Here is a 20,923-nt window from a genome sequence, read left to right on the forward strand (position 1 = left end):
AAACTCCTGTGTCTCCTTGAACTCCTGGGTCCCTCCCCTGAACGCCTGGGTCCACCCCCCAAACTCCTGGGTCCCCTCCCAAATGCCTGGGTCCCTGTGGGCATTCCTGGGTCCCCCCTGAACTCCTGGGTCCCTGTGGGCACTCCTGGGTCCCTGTGGGCACTCCTGGGTCCCCCTCAAACTCCTGTGTCTCCTTGAACTCCTGGGTCCCTCCCCTGAACACCTGGGTCCAACCCCCAAACTCCTGGGTCCCCTCCCAAATGCCTGGGTCCCTGTGGGCATTCCTGGGTCCCCCCTGAACTCCTGGGTCCCTGGGGCACTCCTGGGTCCCTGTGGGCACTCCTGGGTCCCCGGGGCACTCCTGGGTCCGCACCTTGCCGGCCGTGTTGGAGCCGATGTCCACCCAGGTCTCTGCGGCGTTGAGCCAGAAGATGCCGAGGGTCCCGGGGGGGCCGTGCGCCCAGAGCAGCGGCACCGAGCCGTAGAGCGCCATGGGGGTGTGCAGCTCGTACTGGAACACGTCCAGGTTGTACAGCCGGTACGGGTCCCCCCCCCTGCAAAATGGGGGGGTCAGGGGGGTCCTGGGGGGGGTCACGGGGGGTTTGGGGGGGAAAACGGCGATTTTGGGGCGATCATGGGGATGGAAGGGGGTGTGGATCATAATGGAGCAAGTGCAGGTTGTAGAGGGGATGTGGGCCCCCCCCCAAGGAAAATGGGGGGATATGGGGTGTCCTGGGGGGGCTGGGGGGGTTTGGGGGGGTCCTGGGGGGGGTCACAAGGGGTTTGGGGGAGAAAACGGCGATTTTGGGGCGATCATGGGGATGGAAGGGGGTGTGGATCATAATGGAGCAAGTGCAGGTTGTAGAGGGGATGTGGGCCCCCCCCAAGGAAAATGGGGGGATATGGGGTGTCCTGGGGGGGCTGGGGGGGTCCTGGGGGGGGGTCACGGGGGGTTTGGGGGGGAAAACGGCGATTTCGGGGCGATCATGGGGATGGGAGGGGGTGGGGATCATAATGGAGCAAGTGCAGGTTGTATAGGGGATGTGGGCCCCCCCCAAGGAAAATGGGGGGATATGGGGTGTCCTGGGGGGGCTGGGGGGGTTTGGGGGGGTCCTCGGGGGGTCCTGGGGGGGGTCACGGGGGGTTTGGGGGAGAAAACGGCGATTTCGGGGCGATCATGGGGATGGGAGGGGGTGGGGATCATAATGGAGCAAGTGCAGGTTGTATAGGGAATGTGGGCCCCCCCAAAAAAGTGGGGTGTCCTGGGGGGTCAGGGGGTGTCCTGGGGGGGTCACAGGGGGGTCTGGGGTGATTTGGGGTCATCACAGGGGGTTTGGGGGGGGAAAAGGGGGATTTTGGGGGAAAAAGGAAGCATAAGGGGGTGTAGATCATAATGGGGCAAGTGCAGGTTGTATAGGGGATGTGGGCCCCCCCCAAAAAGTGGGGTGTCCTGGGGGGTCAGGGGGTGTCCTGGGGGGGTCACAGGGGGGTTTGAGGGGGATCTGGGGGGGAAAAGGGGGATTTTGGGGTGATAATGGGGATGGAAGGGGGTGCAGATGGTAATGCAATAAGTGCAGGTTGTATAGGGGATGTGGGCCCCCCAAGGAAAATGGGGGGATATGGGGTGTCCTGGGGGGGCTGGGGGGGTTTGGGGGGGTGCTGGGGGGGGTCACAAGGGTTTTGGGGGAGAAAACAGTGATTTTGGGGCGATCATGGGGATGGGAGGGGGTGGGGATCATAATGGAGCAAGTGCAGGTTGTATAGGTGATGTGGGCCCCCCCCAAGGAAAATGGGGGGATATGGGGTGTCCTGGGGGGTCAGGAGGAGTCCTGGGGGGGTCACAGGGGGGTTTGGGGTGATTTGGGGTCATCACAGGGGGTTTGGGGGGGGAAAAGGGGGATTTTGGGGGAAAAAGGAAGCGTAAGGGGGTGTAGATCATAATGGGGCAAGTGCAGGTTGTATAGGGGATGTGGGCCCCCCCCAAAAAGTGGGGTGTCCTGGGGGGTCAGGGGGTGTCCTGGGGGGGTCACAGGGGGGTTTGAGGGGGATCTGGGGGGGAAAAGGGGGATTTTGGGGTGATAATGGGGATGGAAGGGGGAGCAGAGCAGTGCAGGTTGTATAGGGGATGTGGGCCCCCCCCCAAGGAAAATGGGGGGATATGGGGGGGTCACAGGGGGTTTGGGGGGTGATTTGGGGGGGAAAGGGGCAATTTTGGGGTGAGAAGGGGGATTTAGGGAGACAATGGGGAGTTTGGGGGCAATGACATTGATGTGGGGGAGATACCATTAATTTTGGGGGGGATCGCATTGATTTTGGGGGAGATACCATTAATTTTGGGGGGGATCGCATTGATTTTGGGGGAGATATCATTAATTTGGGGGGGATCACATTGATTTTGGGGGAGATACCATTAATTTGGGGGGATCGCATTGATTTTGGGGGAATAACATTAATTTGGGGGGAATAACACTGATTTTGGGGGAGATACCATTAATTTTGAGGGGGATCACATTGATTTTGGGGGAGATACCATTAATTGGGGGGGGGATTGCATTGATTTTGGGGGAGATACCATTAATTTGAGGCGGATCACATTGATTTTGGGAGAATAACATTAATTTGGGGGGAATAATATTGATTTTGGGGGAGATACCATTAATTGGGGGGGGATCACATTGATTTTGGGGGGAGATACCACTAATTTTTGGGGCAATGACATTGATTTTGGGGGAGATACCATCAATTGGGGGGGGATTGCATTGGTTTTGGGGGAGATACCATTAATTTGGGGGGGATCACATTGATTTTGGGGGGAGATACCACTAATTTTTGGGGGGATGACATTGATTTTGGGGGAGATACCACTAATTTTTGGGGGGGATCACATTGATTTTGGGGGAGATACCATTAATTTGGGGAGAATCACATTGATTTTTGGGGGAGATACCATTAATTTGGGGAGAATCACATTGATTTTTGGGGGAGATACCATTAATTTTGAGGGGGATCACATTGATTTTTGGGGGAGATACCATTAATTTGGGGGGGATTGCATTGATTTTGGGGGAGATACCATTAATTTGGGGGGGATCGCATTGATTTTGGGGGAGATACCATTAATTGGGGGGGGATTGCATTGATTTTGGGGGAGATACCATTAATTTGGGGGGATCACATTGATTTTGGGGGGATCACATTGATTTTGGGGGGAGATACCATCAATTGGGGGGGGACTGCATTGATTTTGGGGGAGATAACGTTAATTTGAGGGGGATCACATTGACTTTGGGGGAGATACCATTAATTTAGGGGGGATCGCATTGATTTGGGGGGAGATACCATTAATTTGGGGGGGATCGCATTGATTTTGGGGGAATAACATTAATTTGGGGGGAATAACATTGATTTTGGGGGAGATACCATTAATTTTGAGGGGGATCACATTGATTTTTGGGGGAGATACCATTAATTTGGGGGGATCACATTGATTTTGGGGGAGATACCATTAATTTGGGGGGATCGCATTGATTTTGGGGGAGATACCATTAATTTGGGGGGAATAACATTCATTTTGGGGGAGATACCATTAATTTGGGGGAGATCACATTGATTTTTGGGGAGATACCATTAATTGGGGGGCGATCGCATTGATTTTGGGGGAGATACCACTGATTTGAAGGGGGGGGAGATACCACTGATTTGAAGGGGGGGGAGATACCACTGATTTGAAGGGGGGGGAGATACCACTGATTTGAAGGGGGGGGAGATACCACTGATTTGAAGGGGGGGGAGATACCACTGATTTGAAGGGGGGGGGGAGATACCACTGATTTGAAGGGGGGGGGGAGATACCACTGATTTGAAGGGGGGGGGAGATACCACTGATTTGAAGGGGGGGAGATACCACTGATCTGAAGGGGGGGGGAGATACCACTGATTTGAAGGGGGGGGGGAGATACCACTGATTTGAAGGGGGGGGGGAGATACCACTGATTTGAAGGGGGGGGAGATACCACTGATTTGAAGGGGGGGGGAGATACCACTGATTTGAGGGGGGGGGAGATACCACTGATTTGAAGGGGGGGGAGATACCACTGATTTGAAGGGGGGGGTATGACAGGGATTTTTGGAAGGATAACGTTGATTTTGAGGGGGATAATGGGAATTTTAGGATGGATCCGGTGGATTTTGGGATGGATCAGGTGGATTTTGGGATGGATCAGGTGGATTTTGGGGTGAAAAGCGGGGATTTTGGCTCACTGGGTGCTGCGCAGCCGGAGGCTCTCGGCGTGCTCGGGGATCCCATAAACGTGTTCGAACCCGGGGAGCGAGAAATCCAACCCCACCGACATGGGACCTGTGGGAAATGGGGGTCACACGGGGCCCCCCCAAAATAACAGAACCCCCAAAGTGACCCCAAACACCCCAAAATGATCCCAAACGCCCCCAAATGACCCCAAACGCACCGTAGGGTTTGGAGTCCGTGTGCGTCTTGAACGTCTCCTCCCAGGCACCCGGTTCCTCTTCGTTATCGGGGGGCTGGGGGGACAACATGGGGGGGTCCCCAAAATAAGGGGGGGTCCCCAAAATAAAAGGGTGGTCCCTAAAATAAAAGAGGATCCCCAGAAATAAAAGGGGGTCCCTAAAATAAAATGGGGGGGTCCCCAAAAATAAAAGGGGGGGACTTCAAATAAAGCGAGGTCCACCATAATAAAAAGGGGGTCTCAAAATAAAGGGCGGTCCCCCAAATTAAATTGGGGTACCCAAAACACAAGGGGTTCCCCATAATTAAATGGGGTTCCCCAAAAATAAAAGGGGGGTGCCCCAAATTAAAGGGGGGTCCCCATAATAAAAAAGGGTTCCTCAAAACAAAAGGGGTCCCCCAAATAAAAAGGGGGGTCCCCATAATAAAAGGGGGGTCTCTATAATTAAAAGGGGGGTCTCAAAATAAAAGGAGGTCCCCCACATTAAAAGGGGGGTCCCCCCAAATAGGGGGCTCCCCCAATTTAAATGTGGGTCCCCGAAATAAAAGGTGGGTCCCCCAAAATAAAAGAGGGGGTCCCAAACTAAAAGGGGGTCCCCAGAAATAAAGGGGGGTCCCCCAAAATAAAGGGGGTCCCCAGAAATAAAAAGGGGGATCCCAGAAATAAAAAGGGGGTCCCCAAATTAAAAGGGGGGTCCCAGAAATCAAAGGGGATCCACAAAAGGCGACTCCCCAAAATAAAATGGGGGGGTCCCCATAATAAAACAAGGGGTCCCCCAAATTAAAAGGAGGGGTCCCTGAAATAAAATGGGATCCATAAAATAAAAGGGGGTCCCCCAAATTAAAGGGGGGGGTCCCCATTTTACCTTCTCATCCGCGCCCCCCGTCGCTCCGTCCTCGTTGGTCGCCCCATTTTCACTTGGGGGGTCCTGGGGGGCGTCCTGGGGGGGGTCCCTGTGGGGGGAGATAATTGGGGGGGTCAGGGGGAAATTGGGGGTGTTGGGAGCCCCGGGGAGGAGCCACATAAAGGGGGGGGGACACACAGACACGGGACAAACTGCTTGGGGTCAAACCACCCCCTAAATTTACAGGGGGGGGTAGATTTTTTTATGGGGGGGGATGGGTGTTTTTGGGGGGTCCGGGGCTCCCTGGGGGGGTCCGGGGGGGGCGAAAGGGGCACATTTACCTATGGAAAAGGGCTGAGATCTTATCCCACGCGCGCCCGACCCAGCCACCAATGTCCATTAAACTGGGGGGGGGGGACATCGCGGGGTGGGGGGGTGGGGGGAGAAACACAGCGAGAATCAGCGGCGGACGGACAGACGGACAAACCCCCCCCCCCCTCCCCCAGTCCCGTTTTCCCACCCTTAGTGGTGTTGGGTGTCCCCCCCCCCAACCTGATCTGGGGGGGGTTGGTGCCACTGGAGGGGTCGTGGGTGCTTGGGGGGGGTTATGGGTGGTCTGGGGGGGCTCTGGGTGCTTGGTGTCCTGGGGGGGGTGTTTGGTGCCCTTGGGAGGTCCTGGGTGGTCTGGGGGGGTCTTTGGGGGGTGTTTGATGCCCTGTGGGGGTCCTTAGTGTTTGGGGGGGTCCTGGGGGGGTGGTTTGGTGCCTGTGGGGGGGTCTGGGTGCTCTGGGGGGGTCCTGGGTGGTGTTTGGTGCCCTGGGGGTGCTCTGGGTGCCCTGGGGGGGTGTTTGGAGCCTGTGGGGGGTCTGGGTGCCCCTGGGGGTTGTTTGGTGCTTGGGGGGTCCTGGGTGCCCTGGGGAGGTCTTGGGTGCTTGGGGGGGTGTTTGGTGCCATGGGGGGGTTGTGGGTGCTTAGGGGGTCCTGGGAGGGCTCTGGGTGCTTGGGGGGGGTCCTGGGTGCCCCTGGGGGTCGTTTGGGGGTTCTGGGGGGTTGTTTGGTGTTTGGGGGGGGTGGTCCTGGGGGACTCTCTGGGTATCCTGGGGGGGTTCTGGGTGCCCACAGGGGTTGTTTGGGGGTCCTGGGTGCCCAGGGGGGTGTTTGGTGCCTGGGGGGTCCTGGGTGCCCAGGGGGTGCTCTGGGTGCTTGGGGGCTCCTGGGGGGTGTTTGGTGCCCTAGGGGGGCCCTGGGTGCTGGGGGGGGGGGGTCCAGGGTGGGGGGAGTGTTTGGCACCCTGGGGGGGCTCTGGGTGCTTGGGAGGTGTTTGGTGCCCTGGGGGGGGTCCTGGGTGTTTGGGGGGGTCCTGGGTGGTGTTTGGTGCCCTGGGGGGGTGTTTGGTGCCCTGGGGGGGTCCTGGGTGTTTGGGAGGGTCCTTGGGTGTGTTTGGTGCCCTGGGGGGGTGTTTGGTGCCTGGGGGGGCTCTGGGTGCTTGTGGGGGGTCTCTGGGTGTCCCAGGGGGGTCTTTGGTGCCTGAGGGGGGTTCTGGGTGCCCTGGGTGCCCCTGGGGGGGGGGTGTTTGGGGGTCCTGGGTGCCCTAGGGGGCTCTGGGTGCTTGGGTGGGTCCTGGGAGGGGCTCTTTGGTGCTTGGGGGGTCCTGGGTGCCCTGGGGGGGGGGGGGTCATGGGTGCTTGGGGGGGGCTCTGGGTGCCTGGGGGTTGTTTGGGGGTCCTGGGTGCCCTGTGGGGGGGGGTCCTGGGTGCCCTTGGGGGTATTTGGTGCCCTGGGGAGTGTTTGGTGCCCTGAGGGGGGTCCTGGGTGCCCCCAGGGGTTGTTTGGGGGTCCTGGGTGCCCTGGGGGGTGTTTGGTGCCCTGGGGGGCTCTGAGTAGCTTTTGAGAGGGTGTAGATGCCTCAAAGGGGTTTCTTGGTGCCTTTTGGGGGCTCTTTATGACCCAAGGGGGTTTCCAAGTGCTTTTTGGGGGGTGTAGGTACCCCAGGGGATGTCTGGGTGTCTTTTAGGCGGTGTCTCGGTGCCTTTTAGGGGGTGTCTGGCTGTCCTAAGCGATTTCTTAGTGGCCCCAGGGGGTGTCTGGGTGCCATTTTGGGGTGTCCGGATGCCCCCAGGGGGGTTCTCAGTGGCCCCATAGGGTGCCTGGGTGCCATTTCGGGGTGTCTGGGTGTCTTTTAGGAGGTGTCTGGGTACCCTAAGCGATTTCTTGGTGGCCCCATGGGGTGTCTGGGTGTCTTTTAGGGGGTGTCTGGGCGCCCCAGGGGGTTTCTCAGTGGCCCCAGGGGGTCTTTTAGGGGGCGTGGGTGGCCCCAGGGGGTGTCTGGATGGGGTTTTGGGGTGTCTGGGTGGCCATGGGGGGTGTCCGAGTGCCATTGTGGGGGTGTCTGGGTGCCATTTGGGAGTGTCTGGGTGCCCCAGGGGGTTTCTCAGTGGCCCCAGGGGGTGTCTGGGTGACATTCTGGGGTGTTCAGGTGCCCTGAGGGAGTTCTTGGTGGCCCAAGGGGGTGTCTGGGTGCCTTTTAGGGGTGTCTGGGTGCCCTAAGCGATTTCTTGGTGGCCCAAGAGGGTGTCTGGGTGTCTTTTAGGGGGTGTCTGGGTGCCCTAAGGGATTTCTTAGTGACTCAAAGGGGGTGTCTGGGTGCTGTTTTGGGGTGTCCGGGTGCTCCAGGGGGGTGTCCAGGTGTCTTTAAGGGGGTGTCTGGGTGCCCCAGGAGGTATCTGGGTGCCCTAAGGGATTTCTTAGTGACTCAAAGGGGGTGTCTGGGTGCTGTTTTGGGGTGACCAGGTGCCCCAGGGGGGTGTCTGGGTCTCTTTTAGGGGGTGTCTGGGTGCCCCACGGGGTTTCTCAGTGGCCCCAAGGGGTCTTTTAGGGGCCGTGGGTGGCCCCAGGGGGTGTCTGGATGGGGTTTTGAGGTGTCTGGGTGGCCATGGGGGGTGTCCGAGTGCCATTGTGGGGGTGTCTGGGTGCCATTTGGGAGTGTCTGGGTGCCCCAGGGGGTTTCTCAGTGGCCCCAGGGGGTGTCTGGGTGCCATTCTGGGGTGTTCAGGTGCCCTGAGGGAGTTCTTGGTGGCCCAAGGGGGTGTCTGGGTGCCTTTTAGGGGGTGTCTGGGTGCCCTAAGGGATTTCTTGGTGGCCCCATGGGGTGGCTGGGTGTCTTTTAGGGGTGTCTGGGTGCCCTAAGGGATTTCTTAGTGACTCAAAGGGGGTGTCTGGGTGCTGTTTTGGGGTGACCGGGTGCCCCACGGGGGTGTCTGGGTGTCTTTTAGGGGGTGTCTGGGTGTCCTAAGCGATTTCTTGGTGGCCCCATGGGGCGTCTGGGTGTCTTTTAGGGGGTGTCTGGGTGCCCCACGGGGTTTCTCAGTGGCCCCAGGGGGTCTTTTAGGGGGCGTGGGTGGCCCCAGGGGGTGTCCGGATGGGGTTTTGGGGTGTCTGGGTGGCCATGGGGGGTGTCCGAGTGCCATTGTGGGGGTGTCTGGGTGCCATTTGGGAGTGTCTGGGTGCCCCAGGGGGTTTCTCAGTGGCCCCAGGGGGTGTCTGGGTGCCATTCTGGGGTGTTCAGGTGCCCTGAGGGAGTTCTTGGTGGCCCAAGGGGGTGTCTGGGTGTCTTTTAGGGGTGTCTGGGTGCCCTAAGGGATTTCTTGGTGGCCCAAGGGGGTGTCTGGGTGTCTTTTAGGGGTGTCTGGGTGCCCTAAGGGATTTCTTGGTGGCCCAAGAGGGTGTCTGGGTGCCTTTTAGGGGTGTCTGGGTGCCCTAAGGGATTTCTTAGTGACTCAAAGGGGGTGTCTGGGTGCTGTTTTGGGGTGTCCGGGTGCTCCAGGGGGGTGTCCAGGTGTCTTTAAGGGGGTGTCTGGGTGCCCCAGGAGGTATCTGGGTGCCCTAAGGGATTTCTTAGTGACTCAAAGGGGGTGTCTGGGTGCTGTTTTGGGGTGTCCGGGTGCCCCAGGGGGGTGTCTGGGTGTCTTTTAGGGGGTGTCTGGGTGTCTTTTAGGGGGTGTCTGGGTGCCCCAGGGGGTTTCTCAGTGGCCCCAGGGGTCTTTCAGGGGGCGTGGGTGGCCCCAGGGGGTGTCTGGATGGGGTTTTGGGGTGTCTGGGTGGCCATGGGGGGTGTCCGAGTGCCATTGTGGGGGTGTCTGGGTGCCTCGGGGGGTGTCTGGGTGCCATTTGGGAGTGTCTGGGTGCCCCAGGGGGTTTCTCAGTGGCCCCAGGGGGTGTCTGGGTGCCATTCTGGGGTGTTCAGGTGCCCTGAGGGAGTTCTTGGTGGCCCAAGGGGGTGTCTGGGTGCCTTTTAGGGGGCGCCTGGGTGCCCTAAGCGATTTCTTGGTGGCCCCATGGGGTGGCTGGGCGTCTTTTAGGGGTGTCTGGGTGCCCTAAGGGATTTCTTGGTGGCCCAAGGGGGTGTCTGGGTGCCTTTTAGGGGGCGTCTGGGTGCCCTAAGCGATTTCTTGGTGGCCCCATGGGGTGTCTGGGTGTCTTTCAGGGGGTGTCTGGGTGCCCCAGGGGGTGTCTGGGTGCCCTAAGGGATTTCTTAGTGACTCAAAGGGGGTGTATGGGTGCTGTTTTGGGGTGACCGGGTGCTCCAGGGGGGTGTCTGGGTGTCTTTTAGGGGGTGTCTGGGTGCCCCAGGGGGTTTCTGGGTGCCGCTCTGGGGTGTCTGGGTGCCATTTTGAGGTGTCTGGGTGCCCCAGGGGGTGTCCAGGTGCCGTTTTGGGGTGTCCAGGTGCCCCCCTCACCTGTGTGGGCGCTGGCGCTGGTGCTCGAAGACAAGGAGCCCGCGGGCGTTGACGCTGCAGAGCAGGCGGCGGCCGCGCAGCAGATCCATGCGGAACGGGGACCCCGTCACCAGCAGCCGGTGCGGCCCCCCCGGGCCCAGCGACAGCTCCAGGGTGTCCCCGTCGCGGCCCAAAACCTCCAGCCTGCAAGAAATGGGGTGTGAATGGAGGGGGGGGCAGCTCCAGGGTGTCCCCGTTGCACCCCAAAACCTCCAGCCTGCAAGAAATGGGGTGTGAATGGAGGGGGGGGCAGCTCCAGGGTGTCCCCGTCGCACCCCAAAACCTCCAGCCTGCAAGGAATGGGGTGTGAATGGAGGGGGGGGCAGCTCCAGGGTGTCCCCGTCGCACCCCAAAACCTCCAGCCTGCAAGGAATGGGGTGTGAATGGAGGGGGGGCAGCTCCAGGGTGTCCCCGTTGCACCCCAAAACCTCCAGCCTGCAAGAAATGGGGTGTGAATGGAGGGGGGGCAGCTCCAGGGTGTCCCCGTTGCACCCCAAAACCTCCAGCCTGCAAGAAATGGGGTGTGAATGGATGGGGGGGGGGGCAGCTCCAGGGTGTCCCCGTCGCGGCCCAAAACCTCCAGCCTGCAAGGAATGGGGTGTGAATGGAGGGGGGGGCAGCTCCAGGGTGTCCCCGTCGCACCCCAAAACCTCCAGCCTGCAAGGAATGGGGTGTGAATGGAGGGGGGGGCAGCTCCAGGGTGTCCCCGTCGCACCCCAAAACCTGCAGCCTGCAAGAAATGGGGTGTGAATGGAGGGGGGGGCAGCTCCAGGGTGTCCCCGTTGCACCCCAAATGGGGGGGACACACAAGGGGGGGGTTCAATGGGGGGAAGACACACAAGGGGGGGTTTCAATGGGGGGGAAGACACACAAGGGGGGGTTTCAATGGGGGGAACACACAAGGGGGGGTTTCAATGGGGGGAACACGCAAGGGGGGGTTTCAATGGGGGGGACACGCAAGGGGGGGTTTCAATGGGGGGGACACGCAAGGGGGGGTTTCAATGGGGGGGAAGACACACAAGGGGGGGTTTCAATGGGGGGAAGACACACAAGGGGGGGTTTCAATGGGGGGAAGACACACAAGGGGGGGTTTCAATGGGGGGGAAGACACACAAGGGGGGGTTTCAATGGGGGGGACACACAAGGGGGGGTTTCAATGGGGGGGACACACAAGGGGGGGTTTCAATGGGGGGGACACACAAGGGGGGGTTTCAATGGGGGGACACACAAGGGGGGGTTTCAATGGGGGGGACACACAAGGGGGGGTTTCAATGGGGGGGAAGACACACAAGGGGGGGTTTCAATGGGGGGGAAGACACACAAGGGGGGGTTTCAATGGGGGGGAAGACACACAAGGGGGGGTTTCAATGGGGGGGAAGACACACAAGGGGGGGTTTCAATGGGGGGGAAGACACACAAGGGGGGGTTTCAATGGGGGGGAAGACACACAAGGGGGGGTTTCAATGGGGGGGAAGACACACAAGGGGGGGTTTCAATGGGGGGGGACACACAAGGGGGGGTTTCAATGGGGGGAAGACACACAAGGGGGGGTTTCAATGGGGGGGACACACAAGGGGGGGTTTCAATGGGGGGGAAGACACACAAGGGGAGGTTTCAATGGGGGGGAAGACACACAAGGGGGGGTTTCAATGGGGGGAAGACACACAAGGGGAGGTTTCAATGGGGGGGAAGACACACAAGGGGGGGTTTCAATGGGGGGAAGACACACAAGGGGGGGTTTCAATGGGGGGGACACACAAGGGGGGGTTTCAATGGGGGGGACACACAAGGGGGGGTTTCAATGGGGGGGACACACAAGGGGGGGTTTCAATGGGGGGGACACACAAGGGGGGGTTTCAATGGGGGGAAAACACAAGGGGGGGTTTCAATGGGGGGGACACGCAAGGGGGGGTTTCAATGGGGGGGACACGCAAGGGGGGGTTTCAATGGGGGGGGACACGCAAGGGGGGGTTTCAATGGGGGGGGACACGCAAGGGGGGGTTTCAATGGGGGGGGACACGCAAGGGGGGGTTTCAATGGGGGGGACACGCAAGGGGGGGTTTCAATGGGGGGGACACGCAAGGGGGGGTTTCAATGGGGGGGACACGCAAGGGGGGTTTCAATGGGGGGGACACGCAAGGGGGGGTTTCAATGGGGGGGACACGCAAGGGGGGGTTTCAATGGGGGGGACACGCAAGGGGGGGTTTCAATGGGGGGAAGACACACAAGGGGGGGTTTCAATGGGGGAAAGACACACAAGGGGGGGTTTCAATGGGGGAAAGACACACAAGGGGGGGTTTCAATGGGGGGGACACGCAAGGGGGGTTTCAATGGGGGGGACACGCAAGGGGGGGTTTCAATGGGGGGGACACGCAAGGGGGGGTTTCAATGGGGGGGACACGCAAGGGGGGGTTTCAATGGGGGGAAGACACACAAGGGGGGGTTTCAATGGGGGGAAGACACACAAGGGGGGGTTTCAATGGGGGGAAGACACACAAGGGGGGGTTTCAATGGGGGGGCCACACAAGGGGGTTTTCAATGGGGGGAAGACACACAAGGGGGGGTTTCAATGGGGGGAAGACACACAAGGGGGGGTTTCAATGGGGGGAAGACACACAAGGGGGGGTTTCAATGGGGGGAACACACAAGGGGGGGGTTTCAATGGGGGGGCCACACAAGGGGGGGTTTCAATGGGGGGGCCACACAAGGGGGGGTTTCAATGGGGGGGCCACACAAGGGGGGGTTTCAATGGGGGGGCCACACAAGGGGGGGTTTCAATGGGGGGGCCACACAAGGGGGGGTTTCAATGGGGGGGACACACAAGGGGGGGTTTCAATGGGGGGGACACACAAGGGGGGGTTTCAATGGGGGGAAGACACACAAGGGGGGGTTTCAATGGGGGGAAGACACACAAGGGGGGGTTTCAATGGGGGGGACACACAAGGGGGGGTTTCAATGGGGGGGACACACAAGGGGGGGTTTCAATGTGGGGAAGACACACAAGGGGGGGTTTCAATGGGGGGGAAGACACACAAGGGGGGGTTTCAATGGGGGGAAGACACACAAGGGGGGGTTTCAATGGGGGGAAGACACACAAGGGGGGGTTTCAATGGGGGGAAGACACACAAGGGGGGGTTTCAATGGGGGGAAGACACACAAGGGGGGGTTTCAATGGGGGGAAGACACACAAGGGGGGGTTTCAGTGGGGGGACACACAAGGGGGGGTTTCAATGGGGGGGAAGACACACAAGGGGGGGTTTCAATGGGGGGGACACACAAGGGGGGGTTTCAATGGGGGGGAACACACAAGGGGGGGTTTCAATGGGGGGAACACACAAGGGGGGGTTTCAATGGGGGGGGACACACAAGGGGGGGTTTCAATGGGGGGGGACACACAAGGGGGGGTTTCAATGGGGGGGGACACACAAGGGGGGGTTTCAATGCGGGGGACACACAAGGGGGGGTTTCAATGCGGGGGACACACAAGGGGGGGTTTCAATGGGGGGAAGACACACAAGGGGGGGTTTCAATGGGGGGAAGACACACAAGGGGGGGTTTCAATGGGGGGAAGACACACAAGGGGGGGTTTCAATGGGGGGAAGACACACAAGGGGGGGTTTCAATGGGGGGAAGACACACAAGGGGGGGTTTCAATGGGGGGAAGACACACAAGGGGGGGTTTCAATGGGGGGGAAGACACACAAGGGGGGGTTTCAATGGGGGGGACACACAAGGGGGGGTTTCAATGGGGGGACACACAAGGGGGGGTTTCAATGGGGGGGACACACAAGGGGGGGGTTTCAATGGGGGGGACACAGCTCCAGCCTGTAATAAAGGGGGTTGAAACGTAGGGGACACAAGACGGGGTTTCAATGCGGGGGGGACACAAGGCGGGGGGTTTCAGTGGGGGGGGGACACAAGGTGTGGGGTGTCCCCAAAACCTTCAACCTGTAATAAACAGGGTTTAAATGGGGGGACACACACAGGGTTTAAATGGGCGTGACACAACTCCAACCTGTAATAAACAGGGTTTAAATGGGGGGGACACTGGGAGATTTAAACGGGGGGGGACATAGATGATTTAAATGGGGGGGACACGTTGCCCCGATCACGGGATGTACGTCCATCCTCATCAATGACCTCGCATTGTTGCTGTATCTATCACACCACATATTTAATACCAACGGGACATCACGTTATTGATAAGCATAGACACACATCCCACCATACCTACCCACATTCTACTACCACCCCACGATCAAACTTCAACAAACCCCCCCAAACCGCTATAATTAGGTTAATGAGCGCAATTAGCACTCACGGTTCGGCAGGTATTTCATCCATAAGCACGTCCGGCACCTCGAAACGCGGGCGCGGGGGGTTCAGCTCCGTGATGCGGATGCGGGTGATGTTTCCCCGCAACCCCCGCAGCTCCAGCATCAGCGGGACCTGCGGGACGGGGGGGTGATGAGGATGGGGGGGGGGGGGGTCGGGGGGGTGTGACACCCCCCCCGGTGCGTCCCCGTGTGTCCCCAGCGCACCTTGGTGGCCTCGTTGAGGAGTTGGATGCGGGCGGCGTCGGGAAGGAGCTGCAGGGAGTCCAGGAGCGCGCGGTACGGGGAGCGGCCGGGGGGGATGGCGCGCTGGCGCCTGCAGGGCAGGCACCCCGATGACACAGAGCGCCCCAAACACCCCACGAACATCCCCAAAACTGGCCACAGACACTGCCAGTGCAACCCCCCAAAACACCCCAAAATCGGCCCCAAAAAACCCCTAAAACCAGCCCCCAAACGCCCCCCAAAATCGACCTCCAACCCCCCAAACCCGACCTAAAATACCTCCCAAAAAGGCCTCCAAACACCCCCCATAAACCCCCAAAACTGGTCCCCAAACGCCCCCCAAAATCAACCTCCAACCCCCCAAACCAGACCTAAAATACCTCCCAAATAGGCCTCCAAACACCCCCCCAAAACCCCTAAAACCGGCCCCCAGACATCCCCAAAAAACCCAAAAATTGGCGCCCAAATACCCCCCAAAATCGACCTCCAACCCCCCAAACCAGACCTAAAATACCTCCCAAATAGGCCTCCAAACACCCCCCCAAAACCCCTAAAACCGGCCCCCAGACATCTCCAAAAAACCCTAAAATTGGCCCCCAAACACCCCCAAAAATCGACCTGAAACCCCCTAAAAGCGGCCCCCAAACACCCCCAAAAAATGGCCTGCGACCCCCCAAAACAGCCCCAAACACCCCTAAAATCGGCCCCCAAACACCCCCAAAAACCCCTAAAATCAGCCCCCAAACACCCCCAAAACCCCCTAAAATCGACCCCCAAACACCCCCCAAACTCGACCTAAAATACCTCCCCAAACACCCCCAAAAATTGACTTGCAACCCCCCAAAACCAGCCCCCAAGCACCCCCAAAAACCCCTAAAATCAGCCCCCAAACACCCCCAAAAACCCCTAAAATCAGCCTCCAAACACCCCCAAACCGGCCTAAAACACCCCCCAGACTCCCCCCAAAACCAACCTCCAACCCCCAAAATTCCGGCCCACAAACATCCCCCCAAAACCAACCTCCAACCCCCAAAATGGACCCCAAACCCACTCTCCAACCCCTAAAAGAGCCCCCAAACCCCCCATGTTCGCACCGGCAGAACCCGCTCTGCTCGGACCCCCCCCAACCCCCCCCGGGACCCCCTCAAACCGCCCCCGGGACCCCCCCAAGCCCCCCCGGTGTCCGCACCGGCAGAACCCGCTCTGCTCGCACGTCTTGAAGTTGCTGCGGTCCACGGCCAGGCCGGGCCCGACACAAAGCGCCGCCCAGAGCAGCAGCAGCAGCGGCCGCCGCCTGTTGGGGGGGAAACGGGTCAGGGCGGGGAAGCCCCGGGGGTCCCTGGGGGGCTCCGGGGGTCCCGTTGGGCTCCATTGGGTCCCGTTGGCCGCGGAGCCGCCGCACACGCTCACCTCCCCGGCGCCATCTTGGATGCAGACTGACCCTTGGCCCCGCCCCTGGCCACACGCCGCCGCGTCCCATTGGCTGAGGGAAGCCGCGCCCCCGAAGGCGCCCCTAAACCACGCCCCCCTCCGTGCGGGGCCCCGCCCCTCCTCGCTTAGTTGCCGGGGAGACCGCAGCCCGGCCCCTCCGCTGCGCAGGCATTGGCGCACGTTGCCGTCTCTCACCCAATCAGAGCGCGAGTTGGGACGCAGCACAGGCGACCAATGAAAACGCTGAACAACCGAGTGACACATCCGAGCGCCCAATCAGAAGATCCCGCTGAGGGTTACCCAGGCAACGCCCCACCCTCCCCCCCCCCGCAGTCATAGCAACCACGGCCGTCGCAAGGTCGGCCCGCCTCTTCCGGGTAGGGCGGTAACCGGCGCCAATCAGCAGCAGCCCGCCGCGATTGGCGGTGGGCTTTGACCAATCACCGGGCGGCACTGCCTCTGGCGGGCCCGCACCCCGTTGAGCGACAGGAGCTCGGGCCAATGGGGTTGGCTGCCAGTCAGCGCGGAGGGGCGGGGCGGAGCGTCAGTCAGGCCGCTGCTTTGTGGTGAGTGGGGACGGGAGAACGGAGCGGGAGCGGAGAACCGGGGAGCGGGAGCGGAGAACCGGGGAGCGGGAGCGGGGAGCGGGGAGCGGGAGCGGGACCGGGACGGGGGGACGGAGCCGGGATGGGGAACGGAACCAGGATGGGGGAAACGGGACCGGGACGGGGGGGATGGAACCGGGACGGGGGAAACGGGACCGGGACGGGAGGGACGGAACCGGAACGGGGGGGACAGAACCGGAATGGGGGGGGATGGATCCGGGATGGGGGGAACCGGGAGGGGGGGGAATGGAACCCGGACGGGGGGAACCAGGACAGGGGAAAAGGAACCGGGATGGGGGGTGGAATGGGGGTGGGGGGAATGGAACCGGGACAGGGAAAACGGATCTGGAATGGGGGAAACGGATCTGGGATGGGGGAAACGGATCCAAGGCGGGGGAACTGGGGTGGGGGAGCAGAACCCAGACAGGACCCCGGGGCTTCACCGGCCCCCATGGGTGCTGCCACCACCCCCCGTACCACGCTGACCGTCCCATCCCATCCTGTCCCCATCCCATCCATCCATCCCATCCATCCCATCTCAACTCATCCCATCCTCATCTTCATCCTCGTCCCATTCTCATCCCCACCCCACCCCATCATCTTCATCCTCATCCCATCCCATTCTCGTCCTGATCCCATCTCAACCCATCCCATCCCATCCTCATCTTCATCCTCATCCCATCCCATTCTCATCTTCATCCTCACCCCACCCCATCCTCATCCCATCCCACCCCACCCCGTTCTCATCCCATCCTCATCTTCATCCTCATCCCATCCCATTCTGATTTTCATCCTCACCCCACCCCATCCTCATCCCATCTCATCCTCATCTTCATCCTCACCCCATCCCATTCTCATCCTCATCCCATTTTCATCCCCACCCCATCCCCATCCCATTCCATCCCATTCTCTCATCTTCATCCTCATCCCACCCCATCCTCATCCCATCTCAACCCATCCCATCCTCATCTTCATCCTCATTCCATTGTCATCCTCATCCCATCCCACCCCACCCAATCCATCCCATCCACCCCATCCCATCCTCATCCCATCTCAACCCATCCCATCTTCATCCTCATCCCACCCCATCCCATCCTTATCCCATCTCAACCCATCCCATCTTCATCCTCATCCCACCCCATCCTCATCCTCATCCCATCTCAACCCATTCCACCCCATCCTCATCTTCATCCTCATCCCATCCCACGCCACCCCAACCCATCCCACCCCATCTCAACCCATCCCATCCTCATCTTCATCCTCATCCCATCTCAACCCCTCCCATTCTCAACCCATCCCATGCTCATTCTCATCCCAACTCAACCCATCCCATCCTCATCCTCGTTCTCATCCCAACTCAACCCATCCCATCCTCATCTTCATCCTCATCCCATCCCACCCCACCTGAACCCATCCCACCCGATCCACCCCATCTCAACCCATCCCATCCTCATCTTCATCCTCATCCCATCTCAACCCCTCCCATTCTCAACTCATCCTCATCCCATCTCAACCCATCCCATTCTCAACCCATCCCATCCTCATCTTCATCCTCATCCCACCCCACCCCAACCAATCCACCCCATCTCAACTCATCCCATCCTCATCTTTATCCTCATCCCATCTCAACCCATCCCATCCTCATCTTCATCCTCATTCTCATCCCACCCAATCCACCCCATCCCACCCTGTCCCACCCCACCCCAACCCATCCCACCCCACCCCAACCCATCCCACCCAATCCACCCCATCCCACCCTGTCCCACCCCACCCCATCCCACCCCAACCCATCCCACCCAATCCACCCCATCCCACCCCGTCCCATCCCACCCAATCCACCCCAACCCATCCCACCCAATCCACCCCATCCCACCCCGTCCTATCCCACCCAATCCACCCCAACCCATCCCACCCAATCCACCCCATCCCATTCACCCCACCCCACCCCACCCAATCCACCCCATCCCACTCACCCCACCCCAACCCATCCCATCCCACCCCAACCCATCCCACCCAATCCACCCCATCCCATTCACCCCACCCCACCCAATCCACCCCATCCCACTCACCCCACCCCAACCCATCCCATCCCACCCCAACCCATCCCACCCAATCCACCCCATCCCATTCACCCCACCCCACCCAATCCACCCCATCCCACTCACCCCACCCCAACCCATCCCATCCCACCCCAACCCATCCCACCCAATCCACCCCATCCCATTCACCCCACCCCACCCAATCCACCCCATCCCACTCACCCCACCCCAACCCATCCCATCCCACCCCAACCCATCCCACCCAATCCACCCCATCCCACTCACCCCACCCCAACCCATCCCACCCCACCCCAACCCATCCCACCCAATCCACCCCATCCCACTCACCCCACCCCAACCCATCCCACCCCATCCCACTCACCCCACCCCAACCCATCCCATCCCATCCCACCCCAACCCATCCCACCCAATCCACCCCATCCCACTCACCCCACCCCACCCAATCCACCCCATCCCACTCACCCCACCCCAACCCATCCCACCCCATCCCACTCACCCCACCCCAACCCATCCCATCCCATCCCACCCCAACCCATCCCACCCAATCCACCCCATCCCATTCACCCCACCCCACCCAATCCACCCCATCCCACTCACCCCACCCCAACCCATCCCATCCCACCCCAACCCATCCCACCCAATCCACCCCATCCCACCCCATCCCACTCACTCCACCCCAACCCATCCCACCCAATCCACCCCATCCCACTCACCCCACCCCAACCCATCCCATCCCACTCACCCCACCCCAACCCATCCCATTCCACCCCAACCCATCCCACCCAATCCACCCCATCCCACCCTGTCCCACAGGAGCCGGTGCGGCCGCCATGGAGTTCCCGGACCACAGCCGCCAGCTCCTCCGCGGTCTCCGCGAGCAACGCGCCCAGGGCTTCCTGTGCGACTGCACGGTGCTGGTGGGCAGCGCCCCGTTCCCCGCGCACCGCGCCGTGCTGGCCGCCTGCAGCGCCTTCTTCCACATGTGCTACGCCGAGCGGCTGGACAAGGGCGAGCTGGTGCGGCTCAACAGCGAGATCGTCACGCCGCCCGCCTTCGGGCTGCTGCTGGAGTTCATGTACGAGGGGCGGCTGGCGCTGGCGGCCACGCCGCTGGAGGACGTGCTGGCGGCCGCCAGTTACCTGCACATGAACGACGTGGTCAAGCTGTGCAAGAAGAAGCTGCAGGCGCGGGCGCCGGCGGAAGCCGACAGCACCAAGGAGGAGGAGGAGGAGGACGGCGCCGCCGCCGCCGCCGCCATCCAGACCCCCCCGGGTCCCCCCCAGCAGCGCCCGCCCAGCCCCGCGGTGGTGGCGCCGCCGGCCCCGCAGGTCGTGGAGGAGCCGGTGGCGGAGGAGCCGCCGGGGGGCATCGCCGACACCACGCAGCCCGGCGTGGATGGGACCCCCCCGGAGCTCCCGCTGCCCAGCAGCTCCACGGAGCCCCCGCACCCCGCTGCGTTCACCACCACGGGGGATTTGCAAGCACCGGGTGGGGGGCTGTGGCCGCCGGCCGCCCCGGTGCTCCCGGCCGTGAAGGTGGAAGCCATCGTGATAGCGGATGAGGACGCGGACGCCCGGCGCCCGGCCGCGCTGTTCCCCGCGCCGCGCGAGCCGCTGCCGTTCGGGCTGCGGGAGCCGCTGTTCCTGCCGCCGCTGGAGAACCGCGGCGGCTTCGGGTTGTTCGCCGAGGAGGCCCCGACGTGCCCCACGTGCGGGAAGACGTTCTCCTGCTCCTACACGCTGCGGCGCCACGCCACCGTGCACACGAGGGAGCGGCCCTACGAGTGCCGCCACTGCCTGCGCAGCTACACGCAGTCCGGGGACCTCTATCGCCACATCCGCAAGGCGCACAGCCACGGCCACCCGCCCCGGGCCGGCGGCGACACCGAGCGGGACTGCGACAACCCGCCCTGAGCCGGACAGCGCGCCCGGAGCGGGAGCCGGCGGGCGGTAGGACCCGGGGGAACCCCGCTGGGGGGGGGCGGGGGGCGTGGTTTGGAGGCGAGGGGGCGTGGCTTTGCGGCGAGGGGGGCGGAGCGGGTGTACAGTGGTCATGTGATGGAATAAAGCGCCGCTTTCAATGGGAGGTGGGCGGTCCCTGAGGAGAGGGGGCGGGGTTTGTGGGGGGCTACGTGCTATTGGCTGGTGCGGTGGCCAATGGCTGAG

At 61.3% G+C, this 20,923-nt stretch overlaps 2 protein-coding genes across 4 annotated transcripts in view; one reads left to right on the forward strand and one right to left on the reverse strand.

Moving 5' to 3' along the window:
- Window positions 1-16,165, reverse strand: part of GANAB (glucosidase II alpha subunit) — a 35,878-nt gene extending 19,713 nt beyond the window's left edge. For 2 of the 3 annotated variants that reach the window (XM_071801557.1, XM_071801556.1), the window contains exons 1-10: window positions 16,073-16,165; window positions 15,852-15,956; window positions 14,645-14,753; window positions 14,425-14,552; window positions 10,065-10,247; window positions 5,670-5,732; window positions 5,350-5,437; window positions 4,467-4,539; window positions 4,261-4,357; window positions 374-554 (exon numbers count right to left, since the gene is read on the reverse strand). In XM_071801557.1, the coding sequence (XP_071657658.1) occupies window positions 374-554; window positions 4,261-4,357; window positions 4,467-4,539; window positions 5,350-5,437; window positions 5,670-5,732; window positions 10,065-10,247; window positions 14,425-14,552; window positions 14,645-14,753; window positions 15,852-15,956; window positions 16,073-16,086 (1,041 nt within the window). In that variant the 5' untranslated portion in view covers window positions 16,087-16,165. The remainder of the gene's footprint in view (window positions 1-373; window positions 555-4,260; window positions 4,358-4,466; window positions 4,540-5,349; window positions 5,438-5,669; window positions 5,733-10,064; window positions 10,248-14,424; window positions 14,553-14,644; window positions 14,754-15,851; window positions 15,957-16,072) is intronic. The other variant, XM_071801558.1, reaches the window with a different exon arrangement.
- Window positions 16,166-16,596: 431 nt separating this feature from the next.
- On the forward strand, window positions 16,597-20,859 carry ZBTB3 (zinc finger and BTB domain containing 3). Its single transcript, XM_071801569.1, has 2 exons — window positions 16,597-16,659; window positions 19,572-20,859. Exon 2 carries the CDS (start codon window positions 19,589-19,591, stop codon window positions 20,669-20,671), a length of 1,083 nt encoding a protein of 360 aa, XP_071657670.1. The 5' UTR covers window positions 16,597-16,659; window positions 19,572-19,588; the 3' UTR covers window positions 20,672-20,859.
- The last annotated feature ends 64 nt before the right edge of the window (window positions 20,860-20,923 follow it).

This window comes from Patagioenas fasciata, chromosome 39, assembly GCF_037038585.1.
Source record: "Patagioenas fasciata isolate bPatFas1 chromosome 39, bPatFas1.hap1, whole genome shotgun sequence".
In the NCBI taxonomy this organism is placed as follows: Eukaryota; Metazoa; Chordata; class Aves; order Columbiformes; family Columbidae; genus Patagioenas; species Patagioenas fasciata.